The sequence below is a fragment of the Papio anubis genome, chromosome 17 (genome assembly GCF_008728515.1).
Source record: "Papio anubis isolate 15944 chromosome 17, Panubis1.0, whole genome shotgun sequence".
In the NCBI taxonomy this organism is placed as follows: Eukaryota; Metazoa; Chordata; class Mammalia; order Primates; family Cercopithecidae; genus Papio; species Papio anubis.
In genome coordinates, this window is record NC_044992.1 from 57,154,531 (window position 1) to 57,182,306 (window position 27,776).

General features: G+C 48.6%; 1 protein-coding gene across 3 annotated transcripts in view; it reads left to right on the plus strand.

Annotated features, from left to right (window-relative positions):
• The window catches only part of RGS9 (regulator of G protein signaling 9), an 89,193-nt gene that overhangs the window by 15,790 nt on the left and 45,627 nt on the right, over window positions 1-27,776 (plus strand). For 2 of the 3 annotated variants that reach the window (XM_003913311.3, XM_009191041.4), the window contains exons 2-9: window positions 491-587; window positions 5,120-5,170; window positions 6,590-6,696; window positions 6,907-6,958; window positions 7,222-7,280; window positions 9,382-9,458; window positions 14,567-14,648; window positions 24,027-24,098. In XM_003913311.3, coding sequence (XP_003913360.1) covers window positions 491-587; window positions 5,120-5,170; window positions 6,590-6,696; window positions 6,907-6,958; window positions 7,222-7,280; window positions 9,382-9,458; window positions 14,567-14,648; window positions 24,027-24,098 — 597 coding nt within the window. The remainder of the gene's footprint in view (window positions 1-490; window positions 588-5,119; window positions 5,171-6,589; window positions 6,697-6,906; window positions 6,959-7,221; window positions 7,281-9,381; window positions 9,459-14,566; window positions 14,649-24,026; window positions 24,099-27,776) is intronic. The other variant, XM_009191040.2, reaches the window with a different exon arrangement.

Below are 27,776 nucleotides of genomic sequence, written 5' to 3' on the forward strand. Positions count from 1 at the left end.
CCATTCTCCTGCCTCAGCCTCCAGAGTAGCTGGGACTACCGGCGCCCGCCACCACGTCCGGCTAATTTTTTTGTCTTTTTTGGTAGAGACAGGGTTTCACCGTGTTAGCCAGGATGGTCTCGATCTTCTGACCTCGTGATCCGCCCGCCTCAGCCTCCCAAAGTGCTGGGATTACAGGCATGAGCCACCGCACCCGGCCCAGCAAAATCCTTTCTCGTTAAGCTCCATCTTTCCTTAAAAGCCACCCCAGAATCTCCCAGTCAGGATGAATGTGCGAGTCTTCACACCAGGGATGGGATCTGTGGTTGTGGAGCACACCTTAGTCCTGGCTGCATTAGAGTCACTCAGTGCCCACCTGGCTCCTGTACCAGATGGGGAACCCCGGTGTCCGTCTTTGCATTTTGAGATCCCTCTCAGTGCAGTGGAAATGGCCCTGCACAACTTTCAAAATTGTTCTTGTCAGTCGGCTTTTTCCTGTTCTGTCTTGCAGATTGAAGCGCTCGTGAAGGACATGCAGAACCCAGAGACAGGGGTCCGAATGCAGAACCAGAGGGTCCTGGTCACCAGCGTTCCTCATGCCATGACAGGTGATGTAGCTTGCACTTTAGTCTTGGCCTGGAATAGACCTCAGAGGCCCAATATGGCCCACCTCCTGTATTTGTAAAAAACTTTATTTCTGAATAAAGTTTTATTGGAACACATCCATGTTCACTCATTTATGTATTGTCTATGGCTGCTCTTACACTACAATGGCAGAGTTAAAATATATAGTTGTGGACAGGCACAGTGGCTCACACCTATAATCCCAGCACTTTGGGAGGCCTAGGCAGGTGGATCACCTGAGGTCAGGAGTTCAAGACCAGCCTGACCAACATGGGGAAACCCCATCTCTACTAAAAATACAAAAATTAGCCAGGTGTGGTGGTGCATGCCTGTAATCCCAGCTACTTGGGAGGCTGAGGCATGAGAATCACTTGAACCTGGGAGGCGGAGGTTGCAGTGAGCCAAGATCGCACCACTGCACTCCAGCCTGGATGACAGAACAAGACTCCCACAAAGCTGAAATGTTTATTTACTATCTAGCACTCTGCAGAGTACATTTGCTGACCCCCGGACTAAAGTCTTCCTCTGAGGAAGGGGTCAGGAGGGAGAAAAGGACTCAACAGGTCATTTCCTGAAGCCATTCCTCCCAGAAGTTCATTTTAGAAACCTTCACTGTCATTTTTTGTTTGTTGTTTTGTTTGCTTTGTTTTAATGAAACCAAGCAACAGAAAAAAAAAATACTATTTAGCAGAAAAAAGTTGGCCTTTGTTTTGCTCCACCTTCTACCTTCTAATTCATTCCAGGCCCTTCTCAACTGCCCTTTCGGGGTGATGCCACTGTCTCCTCTCTCTCTGTGTGTGTGTAGGGGGGTGACATGCCTGCAGAGCATCATTTGGGGATATTGGCAAGAGGGGCTGGACACCAAACTAGGAGAGCATTTTGGTTAATGTGTTACCTGTTTTCTGATCTTGATTTTGCAGTAAAGATAATGTTTCATACTTAGGTGTATTGCCTGCAGAAGCAGACAGCTTCTCATAGCCCAAGCCAGGGCCTCACCACTGCTGTGCTCAACGTGAGGCCTCCCTCTATGCCACCCCTGACTTGACTATTTATTTTTCACTCAAGGTGCCCTAGTCTTTGCAGAGACAAGCTGGCTCACGGCCTCCCCTTTCCCTTTCTGACTGCTTAGAAGAAAGGATGCCCCCACCAGCAATGTGTCACTCAGGTTTCCTTGCGTGCAAGCAACAGAAGACCCACTCTTTTATTGGAGCAAAAGGGGAATTAATTGAAACGCTATAGAGCAGCTCATGGGGGAAAGGAAACATTGATAAGCCAGACTTTGGAAAGGCTAAGAACCAGAGTAGCTCTGGGCACCCAAAGAGTGGAAACAGTGGGCAGACTTTTCAGGGTGCCTTTGCATCCCCCATCACCTCAGATGCAGCGGGGGCAATTCTTCCTGAAGGCATCCCTGACCCCGTCCCCCTCCCTGCCTCTGATTGTCATTAATTTTGGCCTGAATTCTCCACTGGACTGGGGCCCTTCGAGGGAAAGTATCTTGTCTTGCTCATCTGGGTAACCCCAATGCTTAGCAGAGCTGTGTTTGTAACAGATGGTTAGTAAAAGTTTATTGAATGCGTGAGTCACTTCTTGTCTGTCATTGTGTGGAGAGTGCAGGATTAAATCCTTCAGGTGTCTTTTCTAGCTATAGCCCTGGTCTCAGTTTACTCTCTCCATTGTTTTGTTTGTTTGTTTGTTTTGAGACAGGGTCTCATGCTGCCTTCCAGGCTGGAGTGCAGTAATGCAATTATGGCTCACTGCAGGCTTGACCTGCTGGGCTCAAGTGATCCTCCTGCCTCGGTTTTCCAAAGTGCTGGGATTGCCAGCTCAAGTCTCCACAGCTGGCCAGTTTTCTCATTTTTAATGCAAGAATAGCAATCCCTCCCTAAGGGAACGAGTGCAGGAAGGAAGTGAGAGACTGATGTGCAGGTGCTGGGTGTGCAGTGGGTGCTGGATGGTGGTGGTAGCTGGCGCTTGCCCATGCGTTGTCTGTTAACACCCACAATAAAGTTAAGGGTAGATATGACTGCCCACTTTTTGCACATGGGGCTATGGAGACCAAAGAGTTTCAGCAACTTGCCTTCATGTCCTTAAGCTCATTTCATGAGTGAGCTTGAATTTCAGCCCAGCAATGTGACTCCAGAGTCCATATATATGTATATATTTGTTTATTTATTTTTAATTTTTACTTTTATTTATTTATTTTGTTTGAGACAGGCTCTTGCTCTATTGCTCAGGCTGGAGTGCAGTGGTGCTATCTTGGCTCATTGCAGCTTCTGCCTCCTGGGTTCTAGCGATTCTCGTGCCCCAGCTCTGAAGTAGCTAGGATTATAGGCGCCCACCACCACACCCAGCTAATTTTTGTATTTTTAGTAGAGATGGGGTTTCACCATGTTGGTCAGGCTGATCTCAAACTCCTGACCTCAGGTGATCTGCCCGCTTTGACCTCCCAAAGCGCTGGGATTACAGGCATGAGCCACCGCGCCCAGCCCAGAGTCCATATTCTTATCCACTGTCAGTGTGCACCAGCTGCTTTCCTTCCTTGTGCACGGGGCACACTTGGTTCCTGGATTTGGGCGAGGTTGCCCATCCTGCCATGTTTTTCCTTGTTCCTCCTGCACAGGTGAATTCCAGCTGCTGTAGAAACAACACAGGGAGAAGCCCTGGTCCTGCAACATCAGCACCGATAAAAACAAATTATTTAACTTCTTGGACGGCAGGCGTCCCAGGGCTTCCTCGGGACAAAGGTGACTGATGGGGGAGCCTGAGCAGTCTGCCATGCTGTCAGCACAGACTGCGTGGTACAGAGGCTGGTGGCACCATAATCTCATTTGATCTATTTCGGGAGGCAGTCAAGTGGATGAGAAAGCCCTCAGCTCCTCGGTGGAGAGAGCTAATCAGTCTGATGTCTGCCTGGGTCTGTCTCTCTGCCTGCGCAACACTGTGTAGCATTTAAAGAGAGAGACTTGGTGTGGAAAGTCTAAACACCTAGTCCTAGGATTTTAAGTAGGAGTTTAGATGAAGGATTTTGCTTTTGAACAGCCAACCAGGAGTGAATGATGCTAAGAACAACAGAAGTAGAACCATGGAAAGCCACGATGGTGTGCATGCGGACACTGACAGAGATCATGGCTGGACATTTGTGTCCTAGCGTGTGGGCATGAAGGGAAGAACTGCAGGTTGTCTATTCCCAGTCATGGTCATAGGCAGGCAATTATGCCCAGAGAGTGTGTATGTGGGTCTTAAGAAGAAATGTCCCTGCACCACCTCCGAGGAGGGAAGTATCATTGGCAATTATCCAGACATAAAAACACAGGCAGTGGGGTCTCAATCCTGGCCCTCTTCTTTGGTGTGTTTTGTGGGCCTGTTCCCATGCAGACAGGTTTCCAGCTTAGCCTTTGGAAAGCAGGCTAAGATTGCTGGAAATGTGACCACTGGCGTCTGCATGACGGCCTCTGTGATGGGGTGCTTCGTTCCAGGGCACCTTGTCTATCTTCTGAGATGCTCTTACCTTGTGCCTAGAAGGCGTACCTTCTGCTTGTGAGGCCAGAGGGCCCAGGCTGAGGAAAGGGGCTCAGAGCTTCTGTGGGGGTGTATGGCACCTCTGGGCTTGTTGATGGAACTTGGCTTGCCTTGACCCTTAGACAGATCTGAATCCTTGAGGGGAGCGGGTGGGTGGGACAGGTGCACGGTTGCACATTCTCTCCTGCCTCCAAGCCTGCATCTCCTGCTGACATTCTCTCCTGGCCTCCAAGCCTGCATCTCCTGCTGTTTTTCATGCCAGTTTTTCACATTTTTTTTTTTTTGGCGTGTGTGTGTTGTTCCCAAGCCAGCCCCTAAGATATGCCAGGCCTGGGGCGAGGGTACACATGGAGCCTTCATTCCGTCATCTAAAGTTATAAATCAACTAGGATAGGTCCCATCTTCCTACCCTGACAAAAGTACCTTCACAACGTCATGGAAGGCCAGGTTCAAGTTTAGAATTTTCTGACTCGTCGGAGTTCAGCCTGGGAACTTGGGGAGATGGAGAGCCAGCCCCAGCCCCCAGCCTGTCCTCTTCCCATCCCTGGGTCTGTTTTACTCCCATGAGTCCTAGCTTGGTCCAGAGCCCTGCAAACCACTTGCCTCGGGTCTGCTTTGTGTGTGTGTGTGTGTGTGTGTGTGTTTAGACTTAGTCTATTTACTATCTAGTTAGTGAATAATAGTCCATGCACAAGTTACTGTCAAGTAAAAGGTCAATACGATAAGAGACGATAAAGATGAAGTGTGTATGGGCGGGGGCCGGGCCAGGCGGTGCGGTGTTAAGTTGCACATCTGCTGGAGTGAGATCATGGATAGCCTTGAATTACAGGCTGCAGAGTTGGGACTGAATATGATGGGGTGGGGGTTTCCGAAGGTTCTGAGCAAAGAGGAATGAAATTGCAGCTGAACAGGAAGGAGACCAGTCAGGCAACAGCGTGGAGGAGCAGGGATATGTCAGGAGGCTATGACGATAATCGCAAATGTCTCTGTTTTGCAGGAAGTGATGTTCTGCAATGGATCGTCCAGCGGCTTTGGATCTCCAATCTGGGTGAGAGCTTATCTGGCAGTCAGTTATCCAGGACAGCTGTGTGTACAGCACCATGGGAGAAACTAAATAGAGACTTAGCCTGTGTTTCTGAGAAATTTGCATTTTAATTGGAGGGTCATGACCTTCGAGTGTAAAACTGCCAGAATCAAAAGCAAAGGCAGGATAATTTGGGGACAAAAGAGTTATTTTATACCAAATATTTAGAGCATAAATAACAGGGATAAGTGGGGAGGACTCAGTCAAGAAAGTCCTGCAGGGGGTGCTGTGTGTAGCTGGTCTTGAAAGAAGTGATGCTTGTGAATTGGTGAAGAGGAGCTCTGAGGGTCTTCCTGTAAGGGGACACTAGCAAGAACAATGGTGTAGAAATGGAATGAGCGGAAAGTGGAGGCGCGACAAGAGAGATTGAGAGTCATGGCTCCAGATGGCTATGGAGGGTGGCAGAGGGGTGGAAGAGCACCTGAAGATCTGGGAGATAGGCAATAGGTCGCCACAGACAATTTTCCAGCATGGCAGTGTGCATGATACTCGTATTTCAACTAGGGTGCCTGGCAGCAATTTAGAAGATGGATTGGAGCAGAAAGAAACTGGAGGGGATTTCACACTAGAAAATAGGCTGTTGGTACAATGAGGCATACAGCTTTAGGACTCGGTCTTTGACGGAGGGAGCGAGACCTGGAGAGGGAGGGTTGGGGAGGAGGTCTTCCCACACCTTGGAGGCTGAGCTATGGGATGGGGAGATGGGTTGAGTCCTTGGACTGGGGGTTCCTGCAGGAATGGAGGGATGGAATCCCCTCCAGAGGATGGAAAGACATCTGCTTTCATTGGTGCTTTGGAGAAAGAACCAAAGAAGTTTGTCCTTTAATTGATATAATTGATAAACAAGGCTGTGCTTCCAAATAAACTGGAGCAGGGTAGGAATTAAAGTGAAATGGGAAGGAGAGGACCTGGGATCAGGTAGAGGTGAGCTTGGGATAGAAGTTGGCAATAAACATGGTGCTCCTCGCTCATTCTTTGAGTGACAAAGTGTCCGTTGGTCCAACAGAGACATTTTCTTCCCAGTCCTGTGACCCCTTTCCCAGACCCAATGGGCCTACAGAGGCTTCTCTAGGCCTTCCTTAACCATCACCCGCTGCAGCAGACCACCTGTGGGTTCTGTTAACATCCAGGTTTCCTAGTTCCCATCCAGACTTACTGAGTTGTCATTCCTGAGGATAGGACCTGGGAGGTCCTCCTTTTAGCGTGCAACCCAGCTGATGCTTGTCCACAGCCAAGTTCAGGAACCAGTGTCCTCACTGCTCATGAGATGCAGTGCTGCTAGGAGGGGGCACCTGTCCTGGAGTTTGGGGTGCTGTGGGGGCTAGCAATGAGCTCCTGTCTCAGACCTGCTCTTAACATCCGTGTCTGAACTGCTTTTCCCAGAGGCACAGAACTTGGGCAACTTTATTGTCAGGTATGGCTACATTTACCCCCTGCAAGACCCCAAGAATCTCGTTCTCAAGCCTGATGGCAGCCTCTACCGATTTCAGGTGAGTCTTGGCCTTGACCTTGGCTGTTCATATAGGGTTGATCTCATTTGAAAAGATCTCATTTGTAAAGGTCGGGTTCATAGTTTCACAGATCAGGACTTCAGAAACGGTGGAGGGGGCTAAGGTGGTTCGATTTCTTTAGTCACAGAGTTGGGGTCCACTGAGTCACAATCCAGTTTTAAAGTGTGGTTTCCCTGGTTTCTTTTGCAGACACCGTATTTCTGGCCCACCCAGCAGTGGCCAGCTGAAGATACCGATTACGGTAAATACTTCAGTCCCAACTATGCCTTTGGTAGTGCTTAACATGCTGCTTATTTACTTGCTGCATTTTGGTGACATTTGTCTTGCTGTCATCATGACCTTTATGTCAGTCCGCATCTGCACTGGGCATGTCCCCAGGGGCAAGGGACTGGGTGTGCTGAGCATTCTCTCCCCAACTCTGAGCGCAGCAGCCTCAGGCTCAGGGAGGCTGCAGATGGGGTTCTGAAAGATGATGATGGAAAATGTCATTGCTTTCTTTTCCAGCTATCTATCTGGCCAAGAGAAATATCAAGAAGAAAGGAATTTTGGAAGAATATGAAAAGGTATGGAGGTGCTTTTAAGTAGAGGTTATTATAATTGAGTGGAATATAGTTTTGAGCTATACTTTCCTCATTCTCACATCACTACATTCATATGCACTCTCATGATCCATCCATCCAGCCAGCCAGCTAGCCATCCTTTTACTAATTAGAAGCAGCTAACTGAAGTAAATTCTTTCCCATGTCTAACTTTAGTTTCTCTTGCTGTAATTTAAGCCCTTGCCTCAGTGGCTACTGGGCACACGGTGGCTCCCCGCTTCCTTTTGCCATCCCAAAACAATGTGACATAATTAATATGTACTCTAATGGACAACCCTTGGTTAACAGATTTGAACTTGAATTTTTTTTTTTTTTTTTTTTAAGACGAAGTCTTGTTCTGTTGCCCAGGCTAAAGTACAGTGGCATGATCTCAGCTCACTGCAACCTCCACCTCCCGGGTTCAAGCGATTCTCCTGCCTTAGCCTCCCGAGTAGCTGGGATTACAGGCATGTGCCACCACGCCTGGCTAATTTTTGTATTTTTAATAGAGATGTGGTTTCACCGTGTTGGCCAGGCTAGTCTCGAACTTCTGACCTCAAGTGATCTGCCTGCCTTGGCCTCTCAAAGTGCTGGGATTACAGGCGTGAGCCATCGTGCCTGGCCCGAGCTTCAATTTATGATGGGAAAACACTAGTACTGTATAGACTTTTGTTTTAGGCTGGGTGAGTCCAATTTCCCAAAGAACATATGCTAGCCCTCAAAAGGCTAGAATTTCTGGGCAGAGGGTGAAAATCTTGCTGTGTTCTTTTATTTATTTATTTATTTATTTATTTATTTATTTATTTTTGTGACAACATCTTGCTCCATAACCCAGGCTATAGTGGTGGGTTATGTAGTGGTGCAGTCTCGGCTCACTGCAACTTCTGTCTCCTGGGCTCAAGCCTCAGCCTCCCTAGCAGCTAGGACTACAGGGGCACACCACCACACCCAGCTAATTTTCATATTTTTTTGTAGAGACAGGGGGCCCAGGCTAGTCTCACATTCCTGGGCTCAAGTGATCCGCCTACCTCAGCCTCCCGAAGTGCTGGGATTACAGGAGTGAGCCACCATGTTAGGCCATGTGTTTTTATTCTTACAGGCATGTTTTCAGAAAGGCCGGCTTATCTTTGGTTTATCTTAGGGTTTATTTTTGTGAATTTGTGATGGTCTGTTGCTGAATAGTGAGTTTCCAGGTTGGGTGCGGTGGCTCACGCCTGTAATCCCAGCATTTTGGGAGGCCAAGATGGGAGGATCACTTGAGGCCAGGAGTTCAAGACCAGCCTGGCAACATAGTGAGACCCTATCTCTACGAAAGGTTAAAAAATTAGCCAGGTGTGGTGGCATGCACAGGTAGTCCTAGCTACTGAGGCAGGAGAATGGCTTGAGCCCAGCACTTTGAGGTTGCAGTGAGCTATGATTGTGCCACTGCACTCCAGCCTGGGCAACAGAGTAAGACCCTGTCTCAGAAAAAAAAAAAAAAATGATTTTCAAATTCTTTTTCTTCTTTGATGCTTTCTTCCTAATCAGATTTGGGATATATTTATTTATTTATTTATTTGAGACAGAGTCTCGCTCTGTCACCCAGGCTGGAGTCCAGTGGCGTGATCTTGGCTCACTGCAAGCTCTGCCTCCTGGATTCACGCCATTCTCCTGCCTCAGCCTCCCACGTAGTTGGGACTACAGGTGCCCGCCACTATGCCCGGCTAATTTTTTGTATTCTTTTTAGTAGAGACCGGGTTTCACCATGTTAGCCAGGTTGGTCTCAATCTCCTGACCTTGTGATCTGCCTACCTTGGCCTCCCAAAGTGCTGGGATTACAGGCGTGAGCCACCGCGCCCGGCCGGGATACATTTATTTTTACAAAAGCGAAAAAAAGCAATAAAAGTGAGGCTTCTTATGAAAGCGTTTTGAGAATTCAGCTGCTCTTTGAGTGAACACCAGGGTAAAACCAGCTCAGACACCATCAGGCTGGGTCCATGGTTGCCATGAGCCAGGGGTGTGCCCTTGTTAACTTAGAGTTTGTTGCCCTGTGGCACATGGCATATGTCTTGGGGCTTACTGTTCTCATTTTGTTTTTCTTCTCCAGGAAAATTATAATTTCTTGAACCAAAAAATGAACTATAAGTGGGACTTTGTCATTATGCAGGCCAAAGAGCAGTACAGGTGAGTGAAAGGAGACCATGCTTGTCCTCTTGGTGTCTTTCCTCCCTCTCTTCCTTCTTTGTTTCTTTTTATTTATTTTATTTTATTTTTTACTCATTTATTTTTTGAGACAGAATCTTGCTCTGTTGCCCAGCCTAGAGTGCAGTGGCGTGATCTTGGCTCACTGCAACCTCCGCCTCCTGGGTTCAAGTGGTTCTTCTCCCTTGCCTCCCAAGTAGCTGAGATTACAGGCGCCCACCACCATGCCCAGCTAATTTTTGTTTATTATTATTATTATTTGTATTTTTAGTAGAGATGGGATTTCACCATGTTGGCTAGGCTGGTCTCGAAGTCCTGACCTCATGATCGGCCTGCCTCAGTCTCCGGAAGTGCTGGGATTACAGGCGTGAACCGCTGCACCTGGACTCTTTCCTTTTATTAAAATAAACTTGTTTCTGAGCATTTGTGTGCCTAACACTGGGCTGGGCAGGGGGAATAAAAAGACACAGTCTCACAGGTCAGGCAGATGAAGGAATAGGCTATGGTGCTGCTGCGAGATGAGGACCACCTGGCTGGGGTTTTCAGAAGGAGTCGTAGAAATGACATTGAACCCGGGGAATGCATAGGAGGGGTCCAGGTGAAGGATGGCAGTTGTGGAGGAAGAGGAGAGGTGTGGTGGCAGGAAGGGGCTCCCAGCAGGCAGAACCAGAGCCTGGAGGCAGGAGTGTGCCCACTGCAAGCAGTTCCTTGCAGGTGCATCTGAGAGTGCAAAGTGTGGAACTGGCAGAAGTTAGCAGGATGTGAACTAGAGATGTTAGCAAGAGCGGATCGTGAGAGGGCTTTGTGCTGAGGGCCACAGGGAGCCATAGAATGATGTTTAAGCAGGGGAGGGATACACAGTGATCAGATTCCCGTGTCAGAACCACGCCTCGCTCACTTGCGTTTGCCTGTTGCCATATCAGAACTGGAACTGGAAGTCCCCTCCAGGGCTCTGCCTTAACGAGAGCCGGATGCAGATATTGGGGACAGGGAGTGGTAGGGAGAGGGTGTCTGTCATGACAAGGTTAGACTATCATAACAAACAGCCCCCGACTCTCGGGGGCTGGAAACCATAAGGTCCATTTCTTGCTGGTGCTCCCCATCCACGGTGGGGCAGCTGGGACCCTGACATGCTTTCCCCACCTCCAGGTCCCATGCAGAAGAAGCAGCACCATCTGGGCTTTGTGCGTTGCTTAGCAGGGACAGGGATTTCCTGTGTGTATCAGAGCAGCACTGTCATCCTGCTCATGAGTCACAAGGCAAAGCAGGTCAACTTCAAAGGTTGGTGGGTAGGGACATAGAATCCTACCAGGTGCCTGAGAAGAGGGACAGTTGGGAACATCTGGTGACCCACACCGGTGATTACCAAAAGCGATGATCCCCCGGTCCGACCTCACTCACTGTGACAGTCCTGGATCCAGGAAGGTCTAGACTTGCTGGTGCTTAGCTGGGCTGGATGGGGAAGACCTGATTCTCACCCAGCAGCCTAGGTATTGGAATAGTGATGAACACTATTTACGGGACAGCTGGTCCGGGAAAAATAGATTCTTATGGCAGAATAGTTTTATTGCCCTGCATGGTGGAAAATATGTTCTTAGAGTTTAGAACCAGGTAGAACATCAGTGAGAGAGCCGCCACTACTTGTTAGCCACAAGCATGTTTTTACCTGGGCACGTTTGAGGCGAAACAACATGGGTTATCTTTAATCACTTACATTTGTTCATAAAGCTTCATGTGGTGAGTTTTTGGGTACTGTCTCACTTTATGTTGGTGTGGGGAAATACCATAGTAATTATTGTCACCCTGCATTTCTACGAATGGGGAAACTGAGGCTTAGGGAGGTGAAAGTTACTTAGCTGAGGTCACTTGGTGAGATAATGGTAGAACTTGGGCTGATATTACTTAATTCCATTTGTTGCACCAGTTTTGAGTTTCTGATGGGTTCCAGCACTAGGCTGGGCTCCAGGGACATGGGTGGGTAAGATGTGCCCCTCTCCCTCAGCCCATCCATCCCCTCCTCCTCCTGTCTGCTCTGAGCAGGACGATCCCAGCAACCCACAGGACTGTGAACCCTGATATCTGCTTTCCTGGGCACTCTGGGTGCTCTTGCAGCTCAGAGCTGTTGTCAGTGATCCCTGCAGGTCCACCACCAAGGCCTTGGCCTCAGCTGGGATAAAGCTCTGTGCCGCCCAGATCCTGGGACATTCCCCTCTTCCTCTTCCAGGTGCCTTGGAATGAGCGATTCCTGAAAGGCTTGCTCCACTTGAGATGGCTTTTTCCTGCTAATTTTATGGCTTAAAGGCTCCTCTGATTTCAGATTTAGGGTCTCAGCACAAAACGAGGTTGACCGTGTAGCTTGGCCCATGAAGTAGTCATTTTGTTATGCTGAGTCCCATCTTCCAAGTTCCACACTCTGCATCCAGCTACCTACTCAAGATCTCACATTGCTGTCAAACCTCAGACTTACCTTGTCCATATTCGAATATGTCTTTCCCTCACTCTCCAAACCTCTTCCACCAGTATCACCCATATCAGGACCTCTACTGCCCCTACCCTGGTTGAGCCAACCTCACCATCACCTGAACCATGGCAACATCCTCCCGACTGGCCTCTCTGCTCCCAGTTTGCCCCCGTGTTTGAAACACAAATAAGATCACCTCACTCCATCTTCTCTAGCTATCAGGGAGAACACTCACTTCCAATGTAACTTCCACAAAGAGGCCTTTCTGATTAGCTGCATCAGATCATCCTAAAGTTAGTGGCTCAAAACAACAATTATTTTATTATGTGTCCTGATTTCTATAGGTTAGGGATTTGGGAATGTCTTGGCTGATCAATTCTGACTCAGAGTCTCTTGAGTGGTTGCTGGCAGATGGCTGGAGCTGGCGGCCTGGAGCAACTGGGGGCTGGCTGGCATTTCCTGCTTTCTTCTTGTAGCATCTCTTTGTGATCTAGCTTGAGCTCCCTCACAACATGGCTGCATCAGGGAGGGTTGTTAGATAGCTTACAGGTGTTTGGGGACTTCAAGACCACATATTCTAGTAAGGAGGGTGACAGCTGTCCCACCTTTTATGGCCCAGCCTCAGAAATTACAGTGCCATGCCTGACATCCCATGTTGGCAGAAACCACAACAAAATCCCACCTGGCTTCAAGGGGAGGAGACATAGACCCACATCTGTCAATGGAAAGAGTGTCAAAGAATTATAGACATATTTAAAAATCACCACAGAGGCCATCCCTGATGTTCCATGATGGTACCCTGAATGTTTCCTTATGGCACATAATGCAATTTGCAATTCTGTATTGATTCTTTGACTGTGTATGTGATGTTTAGTTCAAAAGCTACTCAAGGGCAGGGACTATGTTTGGTTCACCAGTAGATGCCCCATGCTTGGAACTTAGGGGAAGATCAATGAATACGTGAATGAATGAACGAACGAATGAATGAATAATTAAGCAAATGCTGTTGCTGAAAAAATCACAATATGACAAACGAAAGTAATTCCTAGGTTACTAACTCTCTTGCATTCTGTTTATCACAACTCTCCTCTAATAACATCTGTCACAGAAAAGCAGAAGAGCAAAGCCGGAAAGGACCCATGGGGTAAATCAGAGAGTGACTCTATTTGCCAAGCTTTCCAGCATTGTGGAAACTCTGTAATGCCTCAGGCCAGCTGTGGCCCATGCTCCTGAGGTCAGGGGCTAGTTAACCTGGTAGAAAATCCAGTTAGGCTGTCAAGGGGAAGTTTGAAGACAGTGTTTATATTTAATTTCCAGAGGAGCCTGACGGAACGCTCAAATGAAATGGCGCTGTTCACCCATCTGGCTCCCTGAGTGTTATGATGTTTTTCACAGTATGTTAATGGGGAGATGAATCCGCCGACTCTGTCTAGCAGAGGGCATGTGCGTCATCCCACGTTGCCTGGGAAAACAAGCATTAACAAGTGTGAGCACGGGTCGCCGTGGAAATGGTACAGAAGGGGGCCCACGGCAGGATCATTAGTGTTACTTTGCCCCTGGAGGAAGAAGGCCCTGCATCATTTCCCATCCAGAGTGGGAAAGGGAGAGAGACTGAGAGATAAAAAGGAAAATAAACAGCTTTTTTTTTTTTTTTTTTTTTGAGACAGAGTTTTGCTCTTGTCGCTGAGGCTGGAGTGCAGTGGTACAATCGTGGCTCATTGCAACCTCTGCCTCCCAGGTTCAAATGATTCTCCTGCCTCAGTCTCCTGAGTAGCTGGGATTACAGGTGCATGCCACCGTGCCCGGCACATTTTTGTATTTTCAGTAGAGACGGGGTTTCACCATGTTGGTCAGGCTGGTCTCGAACTCCTGACCTCAAGTGATCTGCCCGCCTTGGCCTCCAAAAGTGCTGTGATTACAGGCATGAGCCACAGCTCTGGGCCATAAATAGCCTTTTATAGCAATAAGGTGTGCTCAGAAAAACCCCTGATGTGGCATGAACTCTTTGCAGTGCCAGAGTAGAAGTCACAGGCAGGGAGGAGAGAGGACTCCCCAGGCCAGCATCTTCCTTGTCACCATCCCACAGGTGGGATGTCCAGACGTTGACTATGTTGTTGGCCCAAACAGGGAAAAGTTAAGAAGCCAGGAGGTCAAATGCCAGAGGGTCACCCATGTGCACTGCGCTCCAATGTTGACGTTGGTGGAGTTGGTTTGATTTAGGGCTCGTGGCGGCAGTGTGATCTCAGTGCAGCACTGTGCTGTCCAGGGGAGTTAGACCCTGGCCAGACTCCCACGTGCAAGTGCCACTTCTGCCAGTTGCTGGCAGTGTGACCCTGGTGGGCTGGTGGGGCATTCACCCCCTCTTTGTTTCAGTGCCCTGAACTTTGAAGTGAGAAAAGGCCACTGGGAGGATTAAGTGGGATTAAAAGAGTTAATACATGTCAAAGTGGTTAGAAGGGTGCTAGTACTTAAGTGTGATGTCAGTGCTTGCTGTGTTCATTACTATTACAGTATATGTGAATTACCTGGGCAGGTTGGGAGAGGGGTCTAGGTCATCAGGAATGGGGGGCATCACTAAGCAAAAGATACAAAGTCTTCCTGGCCTTAAACGTGGCTTTTGGCTTTTCAGGGCTGGAAAGGAGAGGAACAAAGCAGACAGATATGCCCTGGACTGCCAGGAGAAGGCATACTGGCTGGTGCACCGATGCCCGGTGAGTATCCTCCTGCCTGGTGTCCTCTGTCTCCTCCTGTGCCACCCACCTCCATCCTGTGCTCTCCATGCCTGTTTCCAAGTCCTCTTTCTCTAGGGTGAGAATTGGATCAGCAGGAGGAGCTGCTCAGTGTCGGGTTAGCATCCCAGGGCCTCTTGACCAGAAAAGGAAGTTCTCTGTCTGGATGGGGTCTGCTCATGGCCCATGTGCTGGTGTTAGGTAGGGAGGGACCTGAATGAATTTGTCTTTTATGGGGGCTGGGACTTTTTTTTTTGCTAGGATATCATACCTTGGGAAAGGAATATAAGGAGAAAAAATTAGAATGTAGGCCCCAATGGAGGCTCCAATGCAGAAAAATAGAGTCCCATGAGAATGGAAACTGCATGGCCAAAGTTCTCCTTGGTGTCTCCTGCTCCCTCGCCTTTTGCTCTCCTAGATCCAGTTCCCAGCAGCTGAGATGGGAGGAGGAGAAAGAATACGTCTGTGTCGAGCTGCTTCTTGCTTGCACCACACTGAATCTCTGGCTTTGGGACTTTCAGTGGCCTAGAGAGACAAGCTGTACAGAGCTGGTGTAACTTGCCCCAGATCATCACTGGGAAATGGTAGCCTCATCCTGCAGCACACGGAAGTGGGCTCTGACTGCCACATACTGGGATTAACTCTGCTGCCTCAGTTTCCTCCTGTCTCAGCCCCCTGTGCTGCCTATGGGTCAGGGGAGGTAGGAGATGTGAATGAGATTCCGGAAACCAAAGAGTTACAAAGAAATGTTCTTCCTCCTCTTCCTTTAGCTTCCTTGCCTGCCAGGTATCAGACATTCTCAGAACCAGAAAGAGAACTGAGTGAGGCCTGGTGTCAGAGTTTATGGATTTTTGAACTTCAAGCCCATCTGATTTTGGTTGTTTTGCTTATTTTATTTATATACTCAGAACAGATTCTCCTAAAGTGTTCCACCCTATAGGGGCATGGCTTTGGATGCTGTGTTGCTGAGGTTGAGGTTCTGAGGTTGATCCCCAAGCAGCTTGTTTGATTTTTTCTTGGCTTCAGGGTTTCTCCTCTAGGGAAACCAGTTTACAGATGCCTGACACAAGTATCTGGGGGCTGGGTGACAGAGAACAGGGTCCTGGAGACAAGCACCCCTTCTGGTTGGTAGCATAGAAGCTCTTTGTATGAGAAGGAGCCTCACATTGCTCGTGTGTTCCAGAAGCACTCTGTGGTGAGGATAAGGAGACGTGGTGGATATGCCACATTTGGCAAGACACCTTGGTGCCCAGTGGCACCATGCCTGAGGGAACTCTGGTTCTTTCAAGGTAAAGAATGGCTTCTATATTATATACAGAGACTCATCACTGTGGGATTGCCGATGTGACTACATTCCTTGCAAAGTGACATGGACTAGCTATGCGGTAAAATGAAAAACTGATCAGCCAGGTTCTTCTCAGTTCTCCTGGGGTAAGCTCTCAGCCCCCACCAGGCTAGTGGCTGAGTGGCTCTTCACAGCATGATGCGGAATCACATAAATATGACAACGTGTCTCTATGACCACCACCTCCCCACCGCCCATCTCCGCTACCATGACCGTCATCCCACCTCCCACTGCCTCACCTGCCTTATCTCCCTGACCTCTACCACATCTCTTATTTCCACTTTCACCACCACCTCCACCACCCTTATTGTCATCGTCATTGTGGTCATTGTCACCATCACCATCACAGTAGGCGTGAACTGAGAACTCCCAGTGTGCTGAGCACTGTGCTAAGCCTTCTGCATTCTTTTTTTTTTTTTTGAGATGGAGCCTTGCTCTGTCGCCAAGACTGGAGTGCAGTGGCACGATCTCGGCTTGCTGCAACTTCCACCTCACGGGTTCAAGCGATTCTACTGCCTCAGCCTCCTGAGTAGCTAGGATTACAGGCGCGCACCACCATGCCCAGCTAATTTTGGTATTTTTAGTAGAGATGGGGTTTCACCATGTTGGTCAGGCTGGTCTCGAACTCCTCACCTCGTGATCCGCCCGCCTCGGCCTCCTAAAGTGCTGGGATTGCAGGCGTGAGCCACCGCGCCCGGCTGCCTTTTGCATTCTTATTGAACCTTTGCAGCGCTGTATGGAAGGGCTTATCATTATTCTCATTTTACTGATAAGCAAGTGAAAGCTCAAGGATGTTGCTAATTTACCGGAAGTTACACAGCTAGTAAGTGCCAGAGGGTCTGAACCTACATACCGCTGACTGTGGAACCCCTGCACTGACTTAGCCCTGTGCACTTCTGCCTCTCAGGCAATGTCATGGGATGTCTTGGTGCAGTTCAGTCCTTTGGTAACCTCCTGGGTCATTAGAACGTTGCCTGGGTCACTGCTGCTCTAAGAAGCTGAATGCCTGGGTCCACACGTGCCTGGTCCCTCTTTGACAGTACTGGGGACCCAAGTTCAGCTTGAGGCTTTGATGGACTCAGAGTGGTCCTAGAACTTCCAGGACATAAAACTGCTCCCCACATCTAACCTCTTTCATGACTGCTCCCTAAGCGAAAACCAGACCAGTAGTCAAAGATGAGGCAGGAGAGTGCAGTGGCCCCACTCTCTGCGATTTTCTTAAAATTCTCCCCATCTCTTGTTGACCTGTTGGCCTGAGGGGGTAGAAGGTAGCGTTTTTGAAGAGCATCTCAGTCTAGAAATTGAGCAATCTGACTGACAGGCTCAGGAAGCCCCGGAGCTCACAGACTGCCAGACTGTTTCCAGGAGACCCAAACAAACCGTCAGTTCAATGGGAAAAAAAGCCAGCCAAGGCAAACAAAGTACTTGGCGCTGTGGAGTGTCATGGCCACTCCGTGTCAGACTGTAACCAACAGTTGTAGAGTGAGACGCGGCCTGCCATTACTGAACCTACTCATTCACTTGTTCATTTGTCTGTTCACTGATCCATGAAACCTTCATTGAGCCTTGACTTTGTCCCAGGGAAGGGGTTAGGTGCTGGGTGTGAAATAACAGTCAAGAGTCATTGAGTGCTCTTCTGTGCCTGTATTAAGCTCTTGGCACAGATGACCTCATTGACGTCCAATGCTATGATGTAGGGAATATCACCATCCCCATTATTCAGATGGAGAAATTGAGGTTCATTGAAGTTCAGTTGCCTGCTCAGTTCTGGGAGAGGAAGCCACACCTTTCTGATGGCAAAGCCTGATATGCTACTTCTGTGCAAGGAGGCCCCACCCGTGGTCCCTCTTTCAGCTCAAGGAGCTCAAAATCCAAATTGCTGGAGCACAGGTGAGTAACACTCTCCCAGAGATAAGACCTAAATGCAGAAGGGGCACTGCGAGAGGGTGGTTGATTTAGAAAGGCAGGGAGAAATGTCTGATAGATGCTGTATCAAGGAGATCATCACTGGCAAAGGCCAAGACCCCACGTGGGTGGTGGTAGTTGAGGGCTCTGACCTGAATTCCTACCCAGAGCCCAAATGACACCTGTGATTCAGCATCCTGTAATGAAGGAAAATGATGTTCCTCACCCGTTTTTTACCCAAATGGTACCAAGTACAGATCTGAGCACGATGCAAACAACAGTAAGTTTTGTAAATGAACAAAGGGAGAAAGTGCTCCCTTAGACAGTCATGTGGAGGCCTTCCCTGCATCTTTGCTGTGCCATCTGTGACTTCCTGCCTCCCAAGGATGTAGTCTGAGGCTGCTTCCTGGCGGTGGGTGTGCTAAATCAAGTGATCCCTTATCTGCATATCAAGCTAAATGACCCTTGTTTCAACCACATATGCAGACACTTGCTAGAGATGTCTGCCCTCCATTTCCCATTGAGGTTGGGCTAAATGTCCAACCATGGAAAATGGCAAAATAAATTGAGGTATATTAACATGATGGAACATTGTGAAGCTTCAAATAATATTTTCAAAGGCCATTCATTGACCTAGGAAAATGATCTGACATATAATGTGTTTTTTGTTTGTTTGTTGTTTTTTGCTTGTTTTTGAGACAGAGTCTCACTCTGGGGTGCAGTGGCATGGTCTCGGCTCACTACAACCTCTGCCTCTTGGGTTCAAGAAATTCTCCTGAATCAGCCTCCTGAGTAGCTGGAATTATAGGTGCCTGCCACCACACCTGGCTAATTTTTGTATTTTTAGTAGAGACGGGGTTTCACCATGTTGGCCAGGCTGGGCTCGAACTCCTGACTCCATCTTGGCCTCCCAAAGTACTAGGATTCCAGGCGTGAGGCACTGTGGCGGCCTGACACATAATATATTATAAAACCAGGGTGGGTGGAATGCTCCATGTGCTGTGGTCCAGAAAAAAAAAAAAAAGTTAACGTATATTTTGTGAATATCTGCTCTATGCCGGGCGCTTACTAGGCAATGGGGATATTTGGATTATGAGCCAAGACAGATAGACAATGCCCGTGACCTCAAGGAGTTTCCTGTAGTCTGGTAGAGAGACAAAGACTAAAATAATTAAACCAATGAATGAGTAACATGCAGAATACCACAGCAGCTGGTAGGAGGCAGGGACCCTGTGTCCAGTTGGTGGTCAGGGAACATGGAACACAGGATGTGGAGAGTGACATTCAAGCCAAGATCCTCTAGGAGCTGACTTTCCTAACGCTGCAATGTAAAATTGTCTCCCTGTTTCACCTCAACTCTCTTTCTTTCTTTCTTTCTTTTTTTTTTTTTTTTTTTGAGACAGAGTCTCGCCCTGTTGCCCAGGCTGGAGTGCAATGGTGTGATCTCAGTTCACTGCAACCTCTGCCTCCCAGGTTCAAGCGATTCTCCTGCCTCAGCCTCCCAAGTAGCTGGAATTACAGGTGTCTGCCACCTTGCCTGGCTAAGTTTTTGTAACTTTAGTAGAGATCGGTTTTTCACTATGTTGGCCAGGTTGGTCTCGAACTCCTGACCTCATGATCTATCTGCCTCAGCCTTTCAAAGTGCTGGGATTACAGGCATGAACTACCACGCCCGGCCTCATCTCTATTTCTTTCCCCTGTCTTATTTTGTTTAGAAAACAAGTTAGTGTTTTATTTATTATTTGTTTTCTATTCCATGTATCAGAAGAGTCTGATACTTTTGGGAAGAGAGTGAAGCTGAGAGAAGGAGGGGCGGGGGGACACGGTGGAGTGCCACCGAGAAGTGACCATCAGCTCCCACGCTGGCCCTCCTCTGTATGTGGGTTCCTGGGAACATCGCCTCCTCACCAGCAGTTGTCACGAGTACAGGAGCTCCTTTCCTGACCTGAACGATGAGGCATTGAGCAAATTGCCTCTTCGGCTTACACCCAAGGGATGTTGTTGGCGGTGGCAGGGTCACACCCTGGTGTTCACAGTTCCTCAGGATGAAGGAGGGGAGCTTGCAGGTCTCTGAAGGCTTCCTGCGTGAGGCACCAGGGCAGAAAGCGCCTGCTGCCTCCTTATCTGCGGGCAGCACACCGCAGGATGCATTGGCTGCCCTTACTTCCTGGGTGCTAACAGTCAGTCCTGGTTATCTTCATCTGAACACCCTGTTATGTGCCAGAAACTGCGTCAGCAGTGCTCTGGTGATGATCACGGTGGATCAAAGACTTTACACTACCTGATGAATGAAGAAATGGATGAATGAAAGGAGCCTGGGGGTCTCTGAAACCAGCAGAGGCAGAAAGGCAGCACCCTCATGAGTTTCAAGGGCAGGGAACTGGAAAAGGACCACGGCTTGATTGGGAACGACTGAGACTCAAGGGCTGCTGCCCACAGAGGCTCAAGAGCCAAGGCAGCAGCGGCCAGAGGACCGTGCCTGGCTGTTCTCTAGGGGAGGCGTGGAGAGCCTGGTTGGGGCTAGAACTGGACAGACTGGCAGAATCATGAAGCTCAGTGGGTGGCTGCGGATCTGAGAGTCTAAGGCCATCTGGTCTGGGCAGCTGAGGGCACAGAGGAGTCTATCTCAGTTATGCAGTGCACTGTTGAGCACTGGGGCAACCAAATTTATGTCAGAGCCTGGGGCACGTTGGAAGGAAAGAACTAGATAACGAATTCAAGACTTGAGCAGATGACCACACTGAAGTCACTGAGGCAGTGAGCACCTGTGGAAGAGTAGCCAGACAGTGGTTGTAGGGCGTCATGGGCACAGGCTGTGTGTGTGTGTGAGTGAGTGTGAGTGCATGTCAGTGTGTCTGGGTCTGCATGTATGTGAGTGACAGTGTGCGAATGTATGCGTGCGAGTGTGTGTACATGTGTGCATGTATGTGAGGATGTATGTGTGTCTGTGTGTTGGCGTGTCAAGGTGTGAATGTATGTGAGCATGTGTATGTATGTGTGAGAGTGTGTGTAGATGTGTGCATGTAAGTGAGCATGTATGTGAGTGTGAGTGTGCATATGTATGTGTGAGAGTGTGCCTAGGTGTGTGCATGCATGTAAACATGTATGTGTGTGTCAGTGTGCACATATGTGTGAGTGTGTGTGAATGTGTGCATGTGTGAGCATGCATACGTGTGTGCATGTATGTGAGCATGTTTTTGTGTATTCATTCTCATAGTGCTATAAAGAAATACTCAAGACTGGGTAATTTATAAAGGAAAAAGGTTTAATTGACTCAGTTCTGCATGACTGGGGAAGTCTTAGGAAACTTACAATCACGGTGGAAGGGGGAAAGGCACGTCTGACATGGTGGCAGGCGAGAGAGAGCGAGTATGTGAAAGAGGGACTGTCAGACACTTATAAAACCATCAGATCTCATGAGAACTCACTATCATGAGAACAGCATGGGGGATACCATGCCTATAATCCAATCACCTCCCACCAGGTCTCTCCCTCAATCCCTGGGGATTATGGAGATTACAATTCAAGATGATATTTGGGTGGGGACACAGAGCCAAACCATATTAATGTGTGTATATGTGTGTCAGGTCATGCATGTATGTCAGCATATGTGGGTGTGCATATGTACATGTGGGAATATGCGTAGGTGTGTGCATGTATGTGAGCATGCGTGTGTGTAAGTGTGCCGGTGTGTCAGGGCATGTATGTATGTGAGCATGTGTGAGTATGAGTATGTGTGTATGAGAGTGTGTGGGTGTGTGTGAGTGTGAGAGTGTGTGAACGTGCCAAAGTGGGTGTATGAAGTCTGTCTTCAGTTATGCAGGGGGATTTCTCCATAACAGATTCAGGGGGCAACTCCTAGAACCCTTTTTGGCAAAGACACTGACTTTGCTGAGCCCCTGCCATGTGAGGTTAGATCCCATGGTGTTATGCCTTCAAGACACCTGTCTCGACTGTAATTTATCCTTTGTGTGATTAATTGCTGAGTGGCTACCTCCCCCTTGAGACTGGGAGTGCCTCAATATGCCTGCTGGGGAGCAGTTGTCTTGGGGCACACTCACCATGGGCTCCACAGGGCTCAGCACTATGTCCGGCACATAGGAAGTACCCCATAGATATTTGCTGATCAAGATCCACTTGTAACAACTAGGGTAAGGATGGCTGTTCCCTTTCCCTGTCCTCCTCCCCACCCACTTTCTATTGCCTTCTCCTTTCTCTTCCTTGTGTCGTCTTGTCTGCACATATTTGCCTCCATGGTAGCCTAATGAGCTAGGTTGCTAACAAATAAAATACAGGAAATTTGATTGAATTTGAATTTCAGATAAACAACAAATAATTTTTACGTAAATGTATTTTGTATATTTAGTATAAACATATAATAAGCATCAAAATATTGGGGCAGAAATTATTTGCCATTTATCTTAAATTAACTGGACTTCCTACATTTTATCTGGAAGTCTTACGTCTGAGCTAAAACCCAGTCTGATCCCATGGATGAGGCTGAATCTGATGGCAAGAAAGCCCAGTTGCTTCTAAACTCTCTGCTTCAGTGTAGCCAACCTGGTTGGTCACGTGGACTGAGCAATGCGTGGATGCCTGGCATCACACCTGCATCAAGGGAAGTGAAAGACCCAAATTATTGGCCTCAAAGAGTCAAGGAGTTGAGAGAGATCAAGTAAGATTTTCTGGAGAGTTGGGTTACCTGCTGGAAAAGGGAGCTAACAGAGATTATAGTCCCAGTTTTGGGCCGTTCTTTTACATACATAATCTTAAAATGACTACAACCCCTTCTTCAGCAATAGCTACCTTCTGTTGAGAGCTTCACACCCTATCTTGTTAAATCTTCACAAGAACCTACCACGTAGGAGGCTTCTTCTCTGTTTCTTAGAGAGGTTAGTGAGTGCCGAGACAAGGAGTGTTTTCCAAGCTCTTCTGCATAGCTGGGAAGTGGCAGAACCAGGAGTGGCACCCAGAGGTGCCTGACAAGCCTGGACTCTCCCAAAGCACTGCTCTGTCACTTCTCTTTTCCCACCCAGCCCAAGACGAAACCACAGAGTGTGGGGAAGCACTGTGGGAAGAGTCAGGAGGCCCATGTATTAGTCTCGACTCTTCTAGATTACAGATATTTACCCATCCATATGTCCCTCATCATCTATCATCTACTCATTCAACTGCTTATCCATCCATCCATTCCATCCATCCATCCATCCATCTTCCCATCCATCCATCCATCTCTCTCCCTCCTTCCATTATCATCCATTCCTCCATCCATCCCGCTATAGTGCTGGAACGGCATCCATCCGTATTCCTTCGTCATCGTCCATCATCTTCACTCTCATCGTTCACCCGTAATCCATCTCTTCACCACGGTTACCCATTTCATCCCATGCATCCGTCCCTCTGTCTATCCATCCATTATGGTTCCATTTCCATCTGTCTTCCATCCATCCATCCATCCATTCATCCATCCACCCATCCATCCATCCCTCCCTTCCTCCATCCATTCCTTCCATTCCATTCCATTCCATCTCCTTCTGTTCCATTCTTTGTCCTTCCATCCATTCCTTCCCTCCATTCCCTTTCTTCCATCCATTCATCCATCCATCCATCCATCCATTCATCTACCATTCCTCCATTCATCCATCCATCCATCCACTCCACCCTCTTCTTCATCCCACTCTGGTGCTGAGAATGCCATTCATCTGTCACAGCCTGTCCATCCGTGTCCATGTCCATCCATCCATCCATTTGCTCAATGCTCATCCACCATCCTGCCACCCCGTTTGCTGTTCATCCATCCACTCATCCATGCATCCCACTATAGTCCTGAGGTTTACCAACCACCATTTTTCCACATCACCTACACATACACCCCATTGCTGTCCATATGCTTCCATCTCACTATGTTGGGTTGGAGACAATGGAACAGAACAAACACCTCATGACTCTTGGCTCACCCTGCGATTTACACCCACTCAGAACTTCCTGTGGGCTAGGCCACAAGTTCTTCTCAGCTGGATCTCACAATTGGCAGATTAACTGAGACCCACAGTTAACCAGAAACCAGAGACTCCCTGTAATGATCCTTATGTTGTTTTTATTCCGTTTAGCCTGGAATGGACAATGTGCTGGACTACGGCCTGGACCGAGTAACCAATCCGAATGAAGTCAAGGTAAACCAGGTATGTCTCTGCCGCATAGTTTGGGTAGGGCCTAGGTCGGATTCTGGGGCTGGGAAGGTGTCCACACGTCTATTCATGTCTGTTAGGGCAACGATATCGCCCCTTTGAGACTGCCAAAGAGAGGAGGACTGTGGGCTCTGTGGACTCAGGGCTGGAGGAGAAGTGGGACCATGGCAGGGTGCTGGGTAAGGAGAAATTATGATTGAAGAGAGACAGAGGCTGTACAGTGCAGGGAAGAGCTAATGGGATCTAGATGGCTGGTTTTCAAACTTTTCTGAGTCACTTCCCCCCTTGAAAATCTGACGAAAGTTATAAGCTCATTCCACTCAAAGATGCACAGACAGACGTTCTGTACACACTTTCAGCCAGTTCCTTGATCCTGAGGAGAGTGTAGACCCCAGCCTCAAAACTCTTGAATCAGCTTTGGACTTAACCTTAATCCGTGACAGGACCTGGAATCTAACACTTTCTTTCACATCCCAGTGGAGGGGGATCTTTGTAAAGATTCTCCAAGCAGGTTTCATTAAAAAAAAAAAAATACCCTTTCCTCAAATAGGCCATCTTTCATGATGGATAACCAATGTCCTATGAGTATTTATTTATTTATAGAAATACAGTTCATAGGCCGGGCACAGTGGCTCACGCCTGTAATCCCAGCACTTTGGGAGGCCGAGGTGGGCGGATCACGAGGTCAGGAGATCAAGACCAGCCTGGCTAACATGGTGAAACCCTGTCTCTACTAAAAATACAAAAATTAGCCAGTCGTGACGGCGGGCGCCTGTAGTCCCAGCTACTCGGGAGGCTGAGGCAGGAGAATGGTGTGACCCTGGGAGGTGGAGCTTGCAGTGAGCTGAGATCGCACCACTGCACTCCAGCCTGGGGGACAGAGCGAGACTCTGTCTCAAAAAAAAAAAAAAAAAAAAAAAGAGAAATACAGTTCATAAGCTGTTGAACCCATGGCCCTATTGACATTTTGGGCCAGATAATTCTTTTTTTTTTCTATTTATTTATTTAATTAATTTATCATTTGAGACAGGGTCTCACTCTGTTGCCCAGGCTGCAGTTCTGTGGCACGCTCACAGCTCACTGCACCTTTGACCTCCTGGGCTCAGGTGATCCTCCTGCCTCAGCCGCCCAAGTAGCTAGGACCACGGGCACATGTCACCATGCTTGGCTAATTTTTAAAATTATCTGTAGAGACAGTGCCTTTTAATGTTGCCCAGCCTGGTCTTGAACTCCTGGGCTCAAGCAATCCTCTTGCCTTGGCCTCCCAAAGCACTGAGATTACAGGTGTGAGCCACTGTGCCTGGCTCAGATAGATAATTCTTTGGTGAAGTTGTCCTGTGCATTTTAGAATGTTTAGCAGCATCCCTGGCCTCTGCCCATGAGATGTCAGTACCTCCATTCCTCTCCCTGCCCACCTAAGCCCCAGTCCTAACAGTCAAAAACGTCTCCAGACATTGCCCAATGTACCCTGGGGAGGGAGTCAACATTGCTGTGGCTGAGAACCACTGATTCCAATGAACCGGCCTAGATCCATTTAAACAGGTCTTAGATGGTTTCATTGCTTTCTGTCAAACATTGTCTTTAGGTAGCAAGGGTCGTCATCTCTTTAGCCTAGGGTATATCTATAGGGCTCTGCAGAGCCTTAAGGCATGAGTGGGGGCCTGTAGGGGTGTGCAGGGGAAGGAGGAGGGTGGAAGTGGGAGGGGAAAGAAAAAGGAGCCAGAAATGTTGGCAAGGCAGCTCTGGGACAGTGTTTGCTTTTGCTCCCTGGAGAGTGTCACCGGGGGAATCATTAGGTCTCTTGTCCATAAGCGGGAGAGACCCTTCCTTTGATACACATGGGGCGCAGTCAGCCTTAACTCCGCTGTTCCCGGGGCAGCCTTTCCTGTGTTCCCCTTGTCAGATAACAGATCACTGCTGAGGCCTTGTAGGCTTGGTTGCCATGGAAACAGAATCCTCGAGTAAAAGACTGAACCTGGGTGGAAGGTTTGCTTTTTTTTTTTTTTATGGCTAACTAGCAGCTCTGGAAACCTCTTTCCTGGGGAGGAGAGAGAGGGTGGAGGCAGAAAGCACATCACTCATTCTGACATAGGGGGTGGGAACCAAGGGGCACCCCTCCGTGACCCAAGCCAGGATACTGCTCAGCTGTGTGTCTGTGTGTGTGTGTGTGTGTGTGTGTGTGTGTGTTGGGGGTGTTAGGCAGGACCTTAACTTCATCCATGTGAGAGGGAAGCTGAGGAGCTGAGCTGCTCCATCCTGGATGTGACTTCCGAGGAGGGTGACCAGATTACTGTCTTTACTGGGGAGGCATCTTTGTGCCCCTTGGCCCTCAGAGCCCATTTCTTGTGGATGTGGATACTGGCAACACTCTTAGCCCAGAGCCCAGTGGGCAGGCTGGGTGTGCGACAGAGGGTGCCTTTGCCATGGTAGGGTGTGATACCGGCCATGTCTCCGCTGTTGCTTACCATTATCTTCTCTGTCTTTCTCTCTCTCTTCCCAGCTATCTTTTTCCCGTGCACTCTGGCTGCTGTGGAATAAAGTATTAAGAAGAATAAAGAACTGCAATTCTCATGCATGCAGAGCCCCTTCCAGCCCTCCCCTCAGCCAGCCCCAGCATGCTGTGGTTTATCTGTCTGCAGCATTTCCCACTGTCTGCGAGTCCCCTGTGTTCCTGGGTTAATCTGCCCTGAGAGGAGAGGGTCGCCAGGAGCACGAAGCATCTCCATGAAGACCTGGGAGTGCAGAGGCTTTGGATTTTTGTCTCACTTCAGAGAACTCACGGTGCCTGAGCTGGTTTGAAGAGAGGTCATTTTGAGAAGGAATCAATCCTTCTTCCTTTTTTAATTTTCTATTTTTTTTTTTTTGAGACGGAGTTTTGCCTTGTCGCCCAGCCAGGAGTGCAGTGGCGCAGTCTCTGCTCACTGTAAGCTCTGCCTCCTGGGTTCACGCCATTCTCCTGCCTCAGCCTCCCAAGTAGCTGGGACTACAGGCGCCCACCACCACGCCTGGCTAATTGTTTTGTATTTTTAGTAGAGACGGGGTTTCACTGTGTTAGCCAGGATGGTCTCAATCTCCTGACCTCGTGATCCACCCACTTCGGCCTCCCAAAATGTTGGGATTATAGGCTTGAGCCACCGCGCCCAGCCTCTTTTCTATTCTTTTTTTTGAGATGGAGTCCCACTCTATCACCCAGGCAGGAGTGCAGTGGCGCGATCTCGGCTCACTGCAGCCTCCGCCTTCTGGGTTTAAGTAATTCCTTGCCTCAGCCTCCAGAGTAGCTGCGATTACAGGTGTGTTCCACCATGCCCAGCTCATTTTTTCATATTTTTAGTAGAGACAGGGTTTCTCCATGTTGGCCAGGCTGGTCTCGAACTCCTGACCTCAGGTGATCCACCCACCTTGGCCTCCCAAAGTGCTGGGATTACAGGCGTGAGCCACTGCCCCCAGCCATCAATCCTTCTTTTTAAACTTTTATTTTAGGTTCGGGGGTTACATTTCAGGTAAATTGCATGTCACAGGGGTTTGGTGTACAGATTATTTTGTCACTCAGGCAAGAAGCATAGTACTCATAGGTAGTTTTTCCATCCTCTCCCTCCTCCCACCCTCCACCCAGCCTGGATGTCTGTTGTTCCCTTCTTTGTGTCCTTGTGTACTCAATGTTTAGCTCCCACT